Source organism: Xiphophorus maculatus, chromosome 1 (assembly GCF_002775205.1).
Source record: "Xiphophorus maculatus strain JP 163 A chromosome 1, X_maculatus-5.0-male, whole genome shotgun sequence".
Classification (NCBI taxonomy): domain Eukaryota; kingdom Metazoa; phylum Chordata; class Actinopteri; order Cyprinodontiformes; family Poeciliidae; genus Xiphophorus; species Xiphophorus maculatus.
The window spans coordinates 12,171,339-12,184,004 of NC_036443.1; the positions used below are offsets into that span (position 1 = coordinate 12,171,339).

Below are 12,666 nucleotides of genomic sequence, written 5' to 3' on the forward strand. Positions count from 1 at the left end.
TTATGGACATCCTTGTAAAGCAACACACATGAGAAATCAGATTATGAATCATTTTCATATTTAAACAAAACATTTGTTCTCCTACTGTACATAATTCTTTGGGGGAGTTTTGTGGTGACGTCTTTTGTTTAAATCATTTACCTCGACAGGGGAGTTTTTTTCGCACGTACATTTTTAAAGAGCTCATATAATAAATATTTACAGGTTTGGCGGTTAGCTGTGCTACCTCGTAGCAAGATGGTCTTTCTGGTTCTAGTCTTGGACGTGTGGCTTTTCTGTTTAAGTTTGCATGCTTCCGCTTATGAATGTATGAGATGTAGCGTGAGAAACATGGGAATTTTATTGTTGTTAGAGCATAATTAGAGATAATTTTAAAAAGACGTCTGCTCGGTTTTAATATTTTTGTTATTTTATTGCGTTGCTATTGTTCTATTTAAAATTTGCCCCCTTGGCTCATTCCGGCTGCTGCGTTTTTCTGTGAATTCATTACAGAAGCGAAAATGACACCTGTGACATTGGAACTGACAGCATGCTTGGCGCCTGCAAAGGAGCTGTGCTTATTATGAGCGCTGCATTCTTCCCATAAAAAAATACAATAAAAAGTGAAAAAAACAACAGAAAAAAATCTGAAAAGTTGTGCATATGTAATGCTGGAAGTTATGTGCAGGGGTGATGGGTTTTTTTACACACACTTAAGGTGACAGTTTGGGGTGGGTGGCGATGTCGTGTGCACTCTACCAGTGGTGAGAAGTTTTCCGCTTTGTGGTTCAGTGTTTAATGGTAATCTTGTGTTGCCACAGGCTGGTGAAACATTTGAGTGATGAAATATTCAATCGTTTCTCTCTTCCCCCACCCCCTTAAGGACAAGCCCATCCTGTTTGAGCTGCCAATCTGTGCTTCCTTTGAACTATTTGGGAAGCGGCATACTTAATGGCCCGGTGCCGCTTCCTTAAAAGGAGCCCTCCGCTGGGTTCTTGTGAGATATTTCATAAGAGGGATATTTCTGTGTCCTCAGCCAAGCCTCAGTGGATCCAGACCATGAAGGACACGGCAATGGCCATAGAGGAGAGACTGCACTGGGAGTGCCGGGCCAATGGAAAGCCCAAACCCTCCTACGCTTGGCTGAAGAATGGCCAGCAACTCCTCTCAGAGGTAAATCACCGCCGTTTAAAAGCGTTTCATTTTAAATACTTAATCTGCAGCCGCGGCTCAGCAATTTTATTCAGAGAAGTGCGGCGTGAGAGCTTGTTGTCGGTTTTTCCAGCATGTTGGATGAGAGTGTAAACATCTCACGAAGGTGTGCCAGTGATGAGACTTGGATTTTGCTGGGGCTGGTTCAGCTTCACCTTGGCAGATTACAGCGTCTTAGAGAGCGGATCAGTCGAGTTCCCAAGAGATGGCTCCATTTTATTTGAATGGAGTCGAGAGTTGTTTTTCATTATTCATGGTGCATGTTTAAGCTCCTTGAGATTTAGGGACAATGGGCTTAATCTACTGTGAAATATACTATATGGGACTGCACACCTCAGTCCAAACCACAAAAGACATGCACGCACGTCTGGCATATTCTCAGCTCATTTGTTTTAAACTTGGCTGATTTTAACTGGCTGCTGAAAAGTACTTTTTTTTTGTTTTGTTTTATGACCCTTAATAAAGCTCACTGCCAGACACACTGAATTACACAGCAAATATAATTAGTTTTTAAATCATTATTAAAGAGGCATTCTTAAATGTCACTCTATATTTTCTTGGCATCTTAATATCTCATAAGAAGAAAGAATCTTCATTGCCTTGCAGAAGTATTTGTACCAATTTAGCTTTTAATATTTTACAAGTATAAACTTCATTGTATTTTACTGGGATTTCACGTGATTTACGAACACAATGTCGCGCATGCTAATGGAAGGAAATTAAATGGAACTTTAGAATTGTGATGTGCTTTGCAATCATCCCCCCTTACTTTCTAACCCCTTTGTAAAATGTTTATTTTATGCAATAAACTAAACATTTTCACTCACCTGTATGGTGTATGGTCCATGAACCATTTGTTCTGTTGCTTTTTAGTATATTTTGGTAATTTGATCTTCCTTTTAAAAAAGGTATTTAAAAAAACAATAAATAAGTGGTTATTTGATTTTTGTTTTAAATAGTTTCTCCTTGTCAGTGTCAAAAAGGATAAGTAAAATCTTTAATCAAATCAATCAATCAAATTTTATTTGTATAGCACATTTCAGCAGCAAGGCATTTCAAAGTGCTTTACATCATTACAAACACAGAAACACAATGCAACATAGAATCAATAATCAAAACACAGCATTAAGTCAAGTTCCATCAATAAATTTGTAATTGATTACCTTTCAAATACAATTCTAAACAGGTGGGTTTTTAGTTGAGATTTAAAAGAAGTCAGTGTTTCAGCTGTTTTACAGTTTTCTGGAAGTTTGTTCCAAATTTGTGGTGCATAGAAGCTGAAAGCTGCTTCTCCTCGTTTGGTTCTGGTTCTGGGGATGCAGAGCAGACCAGAACCGGAAGACCTGAGAGGTCTGGCTATTAAAAAAACTATTATATTTTGGATAATAAAAATGAAAATGACTTTAAAACAGAAGAAGATGCATTCATCTTCATGAATGCATGAAGATGCATTCATTTCTGCATATTATAGAAATGAATGCATCTCATTCCAGCATAGTAATTTAGCCACATTGAAAGCCATTGGAAATATCTTTTTAGATACAGTATTTTTATATTGATTTAGATTTAAATTGCATTCTTTATTCTTTTCATCTATATTTTAGTTATCACATAACTGACTGAATGCCCACACACTTAGAAATTAAACCAATGCCATTTCACTAGCATGACATGCTTCCTGTAGATTAGTAACTTTACTTTTTGGTCATTTGTTTGTAAAATATTCACATTCAGCTGCCTAAAAATAGTCTTATTTTTAGGTTCCACTCAATATTATAACTGGCCTTGCAATGTTAAAAAAATTTGTAGCCTTTTCAGCATCAGCATCTTAGAAAAGCCATATTTCTGTGTGCATTGCTTTTGCCAAAGAAGAACAGGAGAACAATACTCTAACTCACACGTGTCAAACTCAAGGCCTGTGGGCTAAATTTGGTCCACTGTAACTTTTACGTAACCCTCTAGATCCAAAATTACATCAATATTTCCCTCCAGTTTTTCATAAATCTGCAAAACTTGTGCTAAATTCACACAAAATCAACTTTTTTCAGATCTTACAGACAAATTTTGCTTAAGTGACTGTTGCCTCAGCCTTACTTGATGTCAAGTTGTAGTCTATGACAGATACAGCGATTATTAAAAGGTCACATTTAACGTCATACATAAGCGCAAATATCGCAAAAAGTACTTAGAAATATTTCTGAATTAGCACCACAAAATCTGTGATTTTGATTTTATAAAAACACAAAAGTAATCACAAAATCCTGGATAGACATTCAATATTATTTCATTTTAAGAAACACTTATTGAATGCTGAAACCAACTAGTTATTGATATGTTAACAGTTTAATGGTTCCTATCTATACATTTTGCCACAATCTTCCCTTTAAGAACATTCAGATTTTTGATATGGCCCAAAAAGAAAATGAGTTTGGCATCCCTGCTCTAACGTTTTATAAAAATGCTAATTTTGTTAGTCAGTCATCTAAAAAAAAAATCTAATAAAATATATTAGACTGCAACACTTAATGGCTGTAAATACTTTGGCAAGAAACTATGCATTCAGTTCAAATGCACAGCATGTGATACTGGGAAACACGCAACATGTGTTTATCCCTCTCACTCATAGTTTTTGGTTTAAGGATCCATGGCAACAACAGCAGCCTTGAGATTTCTAAGTAATTCCTACAAGCCTGGTGCACCTTTCATTTGGAAGCATTGTCCAGTGTTCTTGGCAGAAATACTTTAGCTGTACCAGATGGGATGGGGAGTTGTAGTGCCGAGCTGTGTTCAGGTCTCTCCAGAGCTCTTGGTTCAGATCCATTTCTCACTGGGTAATCCCAGAATAGTTCTAGATCTTTCCTGAAGCGGCGTTTTGTGTCATCTTACTCCAACTTCAGTATGTTGGCTCGTTCAAATGTAAACCACAGATCATAAGCACTCTGCCCTTTACCCTGACTTGTTTCCCACTTCCTCTTGCCGAGATATGTTCCCAGAAGATGCTGCTTTCTTTACTCTGGTTAGTGATGGTACTGATAAAATGATGCTCAGTGATTTTCTTTTTGCTGAAAGTATTGAAGAAAAAAAAACAAGCTTAGTCCAATCTTTGTTACATCAGTCAGAGGATTTGGCTTCACCTGGTCTGAGATTCTGTTGGCCGTCTTGTTTCTTTCAGTAAGTAATGGCTTCTGTCTGTCACTCTACGATAAAGCCGTTATTGACCGATTGTTGCTCTGATTGTTTTCTCATCTCTACAAAGAAACTGGTGTCATTCACACTGACCAAAGGCTTGTTAGTTAGCTGCTGATCCAGACCCTTTATTCCTGTGTATTACACCGCACTGGCCCTCCAAAACAAAATAATTTTTTCTTCCACAGATTTGTGCCCAGAAACAATTTTATTTCACCTTCTGGAACTTCTCTTCTGTCTCATATATTCCACCATTTATGAGACTCTATCCTATCCTATTATGCTGGTTTTCAAAAAGCATTAAAACATAGGATTCCATATCATAATTCTGTCAGCAATGAACAATGAATTTTGTCTTTTTTTAATTCTGTTTTATTATGTTGTAAAACTTAATACCATGGAAATGTATAATTTATTGTGGATTTGTTGTATTTTTTTAAAAGGAATAAAGTAGCTTGAGCAAGCATAGCCAATGCTAGATAGGTAGATTATACATATTTTTGTAAATGTACAGTTTGTGCTGATTAGTTGCTACAGGTAACTATGAGGTACATTTCTTGTTGCTGCTGAAAGTTGAATAAACTAAGCATGCTTTTATTAAGAACAATGTACACACAGAACCTAAAAGGAATAAAAACCGCACTATCTTGATTTAATCTGCAAATGCCGGCAATGTTTTTGAAAATCTGCTGTTTACCAACATTTATCAGAGTGTGACATGCAAAAGCAAAAGCTACCTTTAACTCTCAAGCAATAATTACTTTCTTTCATCCCTGTCTTCACAGGACAGGATCCACGTGGAGGATGGGGTCCTTACGGTGTCGCCGCTCACGCTATCTGATGCTGGCATGTACCAGTGTGTGGCTGAGAACAAACACGGCGTTATATATTTTGCGGCCGAACTAATGGTTTTAGGTAGGATGACATTTATCTCCTAAATCCCCAAATCATTGTTACCAAAAGAATCTAAAGGTCATCTTACTGTCTTTCTTAAAGGTTGTATGGCTTAGTGGGTAGAGGGGTCAAATGAGGATGATTTTGTGGTGTCAGCAGCTTTCTTCTGACTGTCTTTCTAGTGCCTTACAAAATTATTTTTCCCTCTAAAATTTTTTTTTTTTTTTCATATGTTGTCACATTACAACCATAAACCTTTATGGGGATTTTATGTGCTAGACTAACACAAAGTGAAGCATTAGCGTGAAGTGTTGTTGATGTAATACCTTCAGAAGTCACCGAAATTCTAAACAGAGTAGTGAGAAGTTGCTATGGTGATTCAGAAGGAGCTGTGGAGACTCATAGTTCAGGTGGGAAAAAATTTTTATAATTTGTTGGCTTCTGAGATCTGACCTCAATTGAAGAAACAAAACAAAAAGAAACAAAAAGTCATTGTTGTACTATGTCGCACATTATTTGGCCTACAAAACTCTTACTTGTTGAAGAACTAACTGTGCATGTCACCCTAAAACATGGCAGTGATAGCTTCATGCTCTGGAATACTTCTGTCTATAACATAGATAGGAAACCTGCGTCCTGCCAATGGAAGAATAACCAGAAGTAAACACAGTTATCATCTAAGAAAACATCTTAGAGGTTGCAAAAGACATTCACCAGGAGAACTCTTCCACTCTTCCACGACTGGAGAGTTGCTATTTACTGATGCTTTCTGTAACGTTTGACTGTGATTAATGTGTTATGTAGACAAATTGACAAATTTTCAGCCTTAACCTGTTCAAATCTGTTAAATTGAAGAAATACCCTAAATACCTGAAAAAAATTCAATGGGTGCGAATACTTTTGCGTACATTTATGTAACCGGGATAAACAACAAACTTCCATCATCTACAAAGTTACATTTTTACACAGAATTGCTTTGTAATTTTTTATGCATTACTTTAACTGATGCCTTTATTCATTGCGACTCAAGCAAGAGAAAATAAAACTCACAGCATTGTTACTCTCCGTATCCATTCCATTCCCATTACAAATAATTAAAGCATCTGTCTCCATCTCTTCAACATTTATTGATTTTCACAGATTGAATTACAGAGTGCTTCAAATGCCTTGTGAGATCTCCTGTAGTCTTGTGCTAAAACACAGTTTGCTTTCACCCCCACCACCATCAGCTTCTCCTCCGGACTTCACGGGGAATGTCCTCAGAGCTTTGCTCAAAGCCAAAGCTGGAACAACGGTGATGTTGGACTGCAAGCCCCAGGCCTACCCAACAGCAAGCATTTTATGGAAGAAGGGAAACCTTCCTATTCACACCAACGACAGGTAATCACAGCAACTAGTTAGCAGTCGTCCATGGGAATGTAATTAGGACAGCACTGGCATTTATTCCCATGCTCTGCTCTCTTGATCTGATCAATAGTAACTCCAGATACAAACAGCGATTAACTGTAAAATCCTCATGCAAGTGTGGAGCACAGAAAAAAATGAAATCAGTGTTTATGCATTGATTAAATGTTGATTAAACAAGTTCCAGCTGAAGGAAAGAATTTACCTACAGTTTATAAAGACACCTAACTTTTTCCCCTCCTTTTCTGACCTTAGATTAGACTTTCTTCCCTACCAGAAGTTTAAGTTGCTTAAAAGAAGCTTGACTTTGTATCCTAACCATATTTTAAAATTGGCCTCCGTCTCTTTAAGAACCTCCAGTACAATAATCCTTCTTTATCCATTTATGTTGTTTATAACCATTATTTGGAGCATTTTAGTTTGTATAATAAGCTCAGCAGATGCTTAGTTCCACCAGGTGTTTAAGTGCTGCTGCTAGTCTGGTGGAGCTGAGTGGGGAGTGGTGCTCTGTGGGGCGGGAGGGAAAAAGGAGAGAAAACCATCCGCAATGTGAAAGTAGCTGGATCATGTGTGGATGTTTTACTGCAAGAGTCACTAGAGTTTATCTTGCGGACAAATGGGTCTGAAATATAACAATAACTTTAACCACATCACTAAATTAACTACAAAGGAACTCAAAAGACAGCAAAGCTAGCCATTACAAAACCTTCATCCCAGTCATTTAGAAGATTTGCTCTCAGAGCTGAAAAGGTAGATGTGAGCAAGGCGACCTTCAAACTTGATGTCCCATCAGCAGAAATGGGCCAAAATTCCAGCAAAGAGTCGTGAAAAGGTAGAATAAGGATACACAATTCATTCCGAGCCATATAGGTTAAAAAGAAATGTTATTTTGTCACTTAAGCTTCCACAGATCATTAAAAGGCTAAGCTTAGCGTATAGGTATTTATGTAAACTTCATCATTACAGGAATATGATAAAACAATATTGACCTAAAACAAAGTTTATTCAAATTGTATGTTTATACATCTAGTTTTCAGCTTTATGTTGTTGCTGTCTGTGTTTGCCTCCACCTGCACAGGATCACACTTTCTCCAGATGGAACTTTGAGGCTGGCCAATGTGAGCAAGTCGGACGCAGGCAGCTACACGTGCTTCGCCAGGAACAGATTTGGGATGTCAAGCACAACTGGAAGGCTCCTGGTTACAGGTGAGCTGCGCTGTTAAATAGCACCCCACTTAGTAAGCACAATTCACTGCTCGGTGTGCGTCAGCACAAGAAGGAGCTGCTGCATTTAGGTCATTCACCAATTGCAACCTTTTACATTTTGCTCTCTGAATTGTGTTTAGCAAAAAGCATTTTTGCATACTTTGGCAAAAAGCTGAATTTTTTTCTTCTTCTTGCATAATCAAATGTGCTCTGAGACTCGAAAAGGCTTGTCTTTCAGGGGTTTTGTGAGGCTGCAATAATCCACTCGGAACGTATTTGACAAAGTACTTGAACACTGTTTTCCTCAAAGCAGCTGAAACAACCAATTTACTGCAGCAAATGAAAGTGCCTTGAGTGGAAGCAGTGAAAGCATTAGTGAGGTGGTGTCACAGATGCTGTTATTGTTGAACATGCGTTTCTCTTTTTTTTTCTTTTCGCCTCTGGAGTGGCAGCTTAGTGTTCTCCGGGTTTCTTATTGGTTTTGTTAATGTGCTGAATGATATTGTCTGCCGCTATAATCGCCAAGGCCAGTTATTTCTATAGATAACTTGAGTATTCATCATCGACACAAACCAGTCAGTGATGCTCGGCTCTGACCGAGACATTGATTCTTTACCAGCGACTTTTCTCCTTGACATTCAGCGTAAAGTAAAGATGTAAGAGTACAAGTTCTCTTCCTTTGTGCTCCCCCTTCTTTCTCTGATTTCCTCACTTTCATTATCTTGCCTTTTTGAAGCTCAGAGGACTTCTCTAAATGATTGCTTTAGTGTACTTTAAAGCGGCGCTCCTCGTTTCCCGTACTAGATCTACACCGGAGCCTGTTATGTGCGGTTTTATCTGATCAGCAGTGCATTGCAATTTCCATCAGGATTTCAGAAGATTATACAATCTGTGTCATCCTATTACCCATTTTAGAGGCAGCCGGCTGCATGTAATCACACAGTATTTGACTGGGACCTTTCTGTGCAAAGACAACATGGCTAAGCCTGTGACTCACTGTTGTACAGAGCTTGTTTTCCAGAAAGTGTTGCATCTCTGCTTCTGTTTTCAGTGAAATCAACAAAAGGTCTGCTTTTCTGTTTGCACTGAAACACCTCGTTTATTGTTAAAGTCTGGCAGCTGTGCTTTAGACTTTATGTTTTTTTTTGTTTTTTTATGGCAGATCCAACCAGAATCATTCAGGGACCAGTGGACCTGGAGATTATTGTAGGGGAGAGCATCGTGTTGCCCTGCCAGGTGGCCAGTGATCCTGTCCTGGATGTGTCCTTCTCCTGGGCATTTAATGGACAGCTCATCACCAAGGGAGACGGCCACTTCGAGCTTGTAGGCGGCGTGAGTGACCCTTACTCATACATAGAAGTGTACTAATCAGATATTTTGAGTTATTCTTTAAAAACCCTAATGAACTAAATATATCTTATTTTTTCACCGAATTAGTTTCAGTGTTAAAGTAGTTGTAGAATTTGACTTGCACCAGTTCTTTGTGTTTCCACTACCACAGGCAATGTCCTCAGCATGCAGTACTGGTTTCGTAGCTTAGCTGAGCCAGAGAAACAAAGTATCATTGAAAAATGGAGGTGGGGTCATAAAGATTGACAACCAATCAGATGTTAAGCATTGTATTTAAAACTCCTGGATTAGTTTTGTTTTTTGGACGGATAATTTTGGACAAAAAAAATAGACAATATCTAACTAAACTGAAAACAACATTTCTCTTGTTTTCCTCCTGTTTATTCTTGACACATCAAAAAATATGCCCCTAATACTTTCTAGGAAACAACGCACACTGGTGCGTCAGAAGCAATTCTGTTCAATGTTTCTGAATTGAAAACAAACACTGGCCTCATTACATTCCAGTTTCTCTAGCTGTTCTTCTTCTGTTTTACTCTGGTGGCTCTTCTTCTTTTGTTGTGTAGCAGCACCGGTTGTGGTTGGATAGTTGTTCAAAATGGATAAGAAAAGAAATGAAAAATCTGTATTTGACCCAAAATCTTTGTAAGGAAAATTGCCAAAAAAAACATGTTGTCTGGCGGTCAATTTCTCGTGAGATTAGCTACTCTAGCCTGCATGAAAATATGCAGAATGATTTATAGCTAATATTTTAAAGTTGTGTAAAACAATTACATAGTGAACATTTTAGGGTAGCCTATAGTAAATGTGTTTTGATGTAGTAAGCTATTTACTACACTTTACCTGCTGACATGACTGGACAACTCCACTTGGCCAACATCCAAAGATCTTTTTTGATGATTTGGAGAACGGCATGTGCTTTCCTCTGATTTCCCTAATCAAAATTTAGGTCATTCAGTAGCGCTCACAGCTGCTCTTTTACACTGAAGCACCATTTGAAGTCAATTGTTAAACACCATCAGCGTCGTCAAATAGTGCTAAGAAAAGCTGTGTTAAACTGCTAGCATCAATCAGAGACTAGCTAGTCAGAGACCAGCCAGTGCTATGATCATCCACAGAGAATTAAAACGGATACAGATGCATGCATTAATTGGGTGTGAAAGTATTGACTGAGTGACAGATAGCTCCCAGGTGACAGGAAGTACATTTAATCTAAGCTAAAAGCTAAGCATCAGACATGATTAAGCACTGGAGCCAATTTTGTGGAAAAACACTATTTCCTTTCTGACATAAGCGGTCAGTTATAACTTATATTAGAAGAAGAGGCTACGTCCACTCTGTGAGGGAGAGAGCATTTGCTGGAAAACAGGTTTTTAGAATTTAAAAATCAAGACAAAATGATTCGGGGGTGACATTTTGAACTGCGTTTTCAGCAAGGCCTGGTTTTAACTTTTACCATTAAGACGGAGATGCAGAATGACACGGTAAAACCGTAGACTGAAGAGATCTTTCATTGCCACTTCTGTTAGACTGATAAATTCCTGTCTGAGAGGACTCTGCTGATTCTCCCCGCTTTTGTTCTATGCTGAAAATTTATGAAGATTTTTGCATTTTTCTTGTTTCTTTCGTTTTCTCTTTTTTAATGTCTGTATTTGCAAATTGCTTTTCAAGGACAATAAAGTCCAGCCTGATTGAACTGAAATTACATTAGTTTAGCAATCATGATTAGAAGAGTTAGCATTACAAACTTTAAACAGAACCCTTTATGTTTATTTCCTAAAAGGTTAAACATTTTGAGTTTATATTCATTTTTATACTTAGGCCCCTTGTTACCTGCTGATGCCAGCTCAAAGTCATTTCAATGAAACTTTTCTCTCAGTTGCCACATTTTATTTAAAACAGTTTTAGTAGTTCCAATTTGAAACCTTTCCAAAGATTTAATAAGACCATTATGTTCTAAATTTAAGACTTAAATTATGAAGAATTAGTAAGTTAATTAGGTTATTCAACAAGTTAAGTAAGTAATCAATTTATTTGATGTTTTTGACTCTAGCAAATAACTTTATTGCTTTTGCGTTTAATACCTAAACACCTTCAACACAGTAGCAAGCATACATGCCCCTCGTGAAGCTGGTGGTGGATCATGTATTAAGAATGTTTTCATTTCAGTTTATTAAATAAACCACAGTGCAGATTTCTTTCACAGGTTTGCTGGAATGGCTAAATATCAGTGCATTACCACCTGCATTTGACCTGGCCATGTCAAAGCAGAATTCATTGGAAAAAATATTTTTCTAGGCCAGCAAGAAATTAATTTGTATTTCAAAACATGAAATGAGGCCGAACTGAAGAGGCAACCAACACAAATCTAAGATAACTCTGATAATTAAAAGCATGATTCCTTTAAAACCTCACATAATGCCTGTTCAAACACCGAGGTGAAACTCAACCAGTTCTTGAAAGGTTCTTGGGTCTCCCTTTTTTAATGTGCAAATGGGCACACCTTTCACTTCATCTCTACCATTAAGCTAAAAAAAACGACCAGCTTACGAGCCTACAATGAATTTCTTGGAAGTATTAACAGTGGCCAGTATTGCTGTGGCCAGTTTGATATCGTTCATTTTGCAACTTTAAATGTCTCCTCTGAGGCATAAAAAACCAGCGTGGTTAGGTGAAAATCTGTGGAAGGAAGTCCAAATAGATTATTGAAGTCCTATGTGCTTCCAATTGTATTTCTGTGAATGGAAATAAGTCTGTTCCTATGCTGAAATGCAATTCCCATATAAAAGTCATTATGTCGGTAATGTGCCAGGTGTTCAGCCATTGTGACAGGTGGAAATCACTTTAAGTAGTCTTCTTCAACTCCAGCTCAGTCTCAGCTCAGCTCATCTGCTTTTTAATAAGCCCAGGTTCGCCTTGAATTCTGCTTTGACATGGCCTGCTGCACAGCCTCGCGTAACAGGAAGCGGATGCACATCATTAGACGTGTCTTCTGAAGGAATCAAAGCGTGGCAAACACTCAAATGACAAAACATTTTCTGTACGTTTTCGCACCCTTGAGACCAGCCATTCTTTCCACCTGCGTCTCACTGACAGCGTTCTTATCCGAATAGAGCGTCCTTACCCAGAAATACCAGAATGTCTTCACTCCAAAGAGATTATCAACTAAACTTTGCTGCTTTGGGGAGTTTAATTTCCATAATTAAACCACGTTGGGTCTGCTGCCATATTTCCTTGTTTTGCTGCCAATGCCAGTAGAACAATTTCACCAGTAATTTACCGTTCACTGCTTTTGGGTGTTCTCTTAGATGAAAAGGTAGACTGTCTGATTTTCCTATGAGTGTGGAGGAACTGCCTGAATTGTTGCTTTTTTTTCCAATACTTTTTTGCAACATATCTTTGAAGGGCAGATGATGACCTTTTGAAATATTGTAA

The 12,666-nt window shown here is 37.9% G+C and overlaps 1 protein-coding gene across 2 annotated transcripts in view; it reads left to right on the forward strand.

Moving 5' to 3' along the window:
- The window catches only part of LOC102230670 (contactin-3-like), a 59,954-nt gene that overhangs the window by 22,565 nt on the left and 24,723 nt on the right, over positions 1–12,666 (forward strand). For both annotated transcript variants that reach the window (XM_014472181.2, XM_023341545.1), the window contains exons 10-14: positions 1,016–1,152; positions 5,163–5,292; positions 6,501–6,651; positions 7,754–7,881; positions 9,044–9,213. In XM_014472181.2, coding sequence (XP_014327667.1) covers positions 1,016–1,152; positions 5,163–5,292; positions 6,501–6,651; positions 7,754–7,881; positions 9,044–9,213 — 716 coding nt within the window. The remainder of the gene's footprint in view (positions 1–1,015; positions 1,153–5,162; positions 5,293–6,500; positions 6,652–7,753; positions 7,882–9,043; positions 9,214–12,666) is intronic.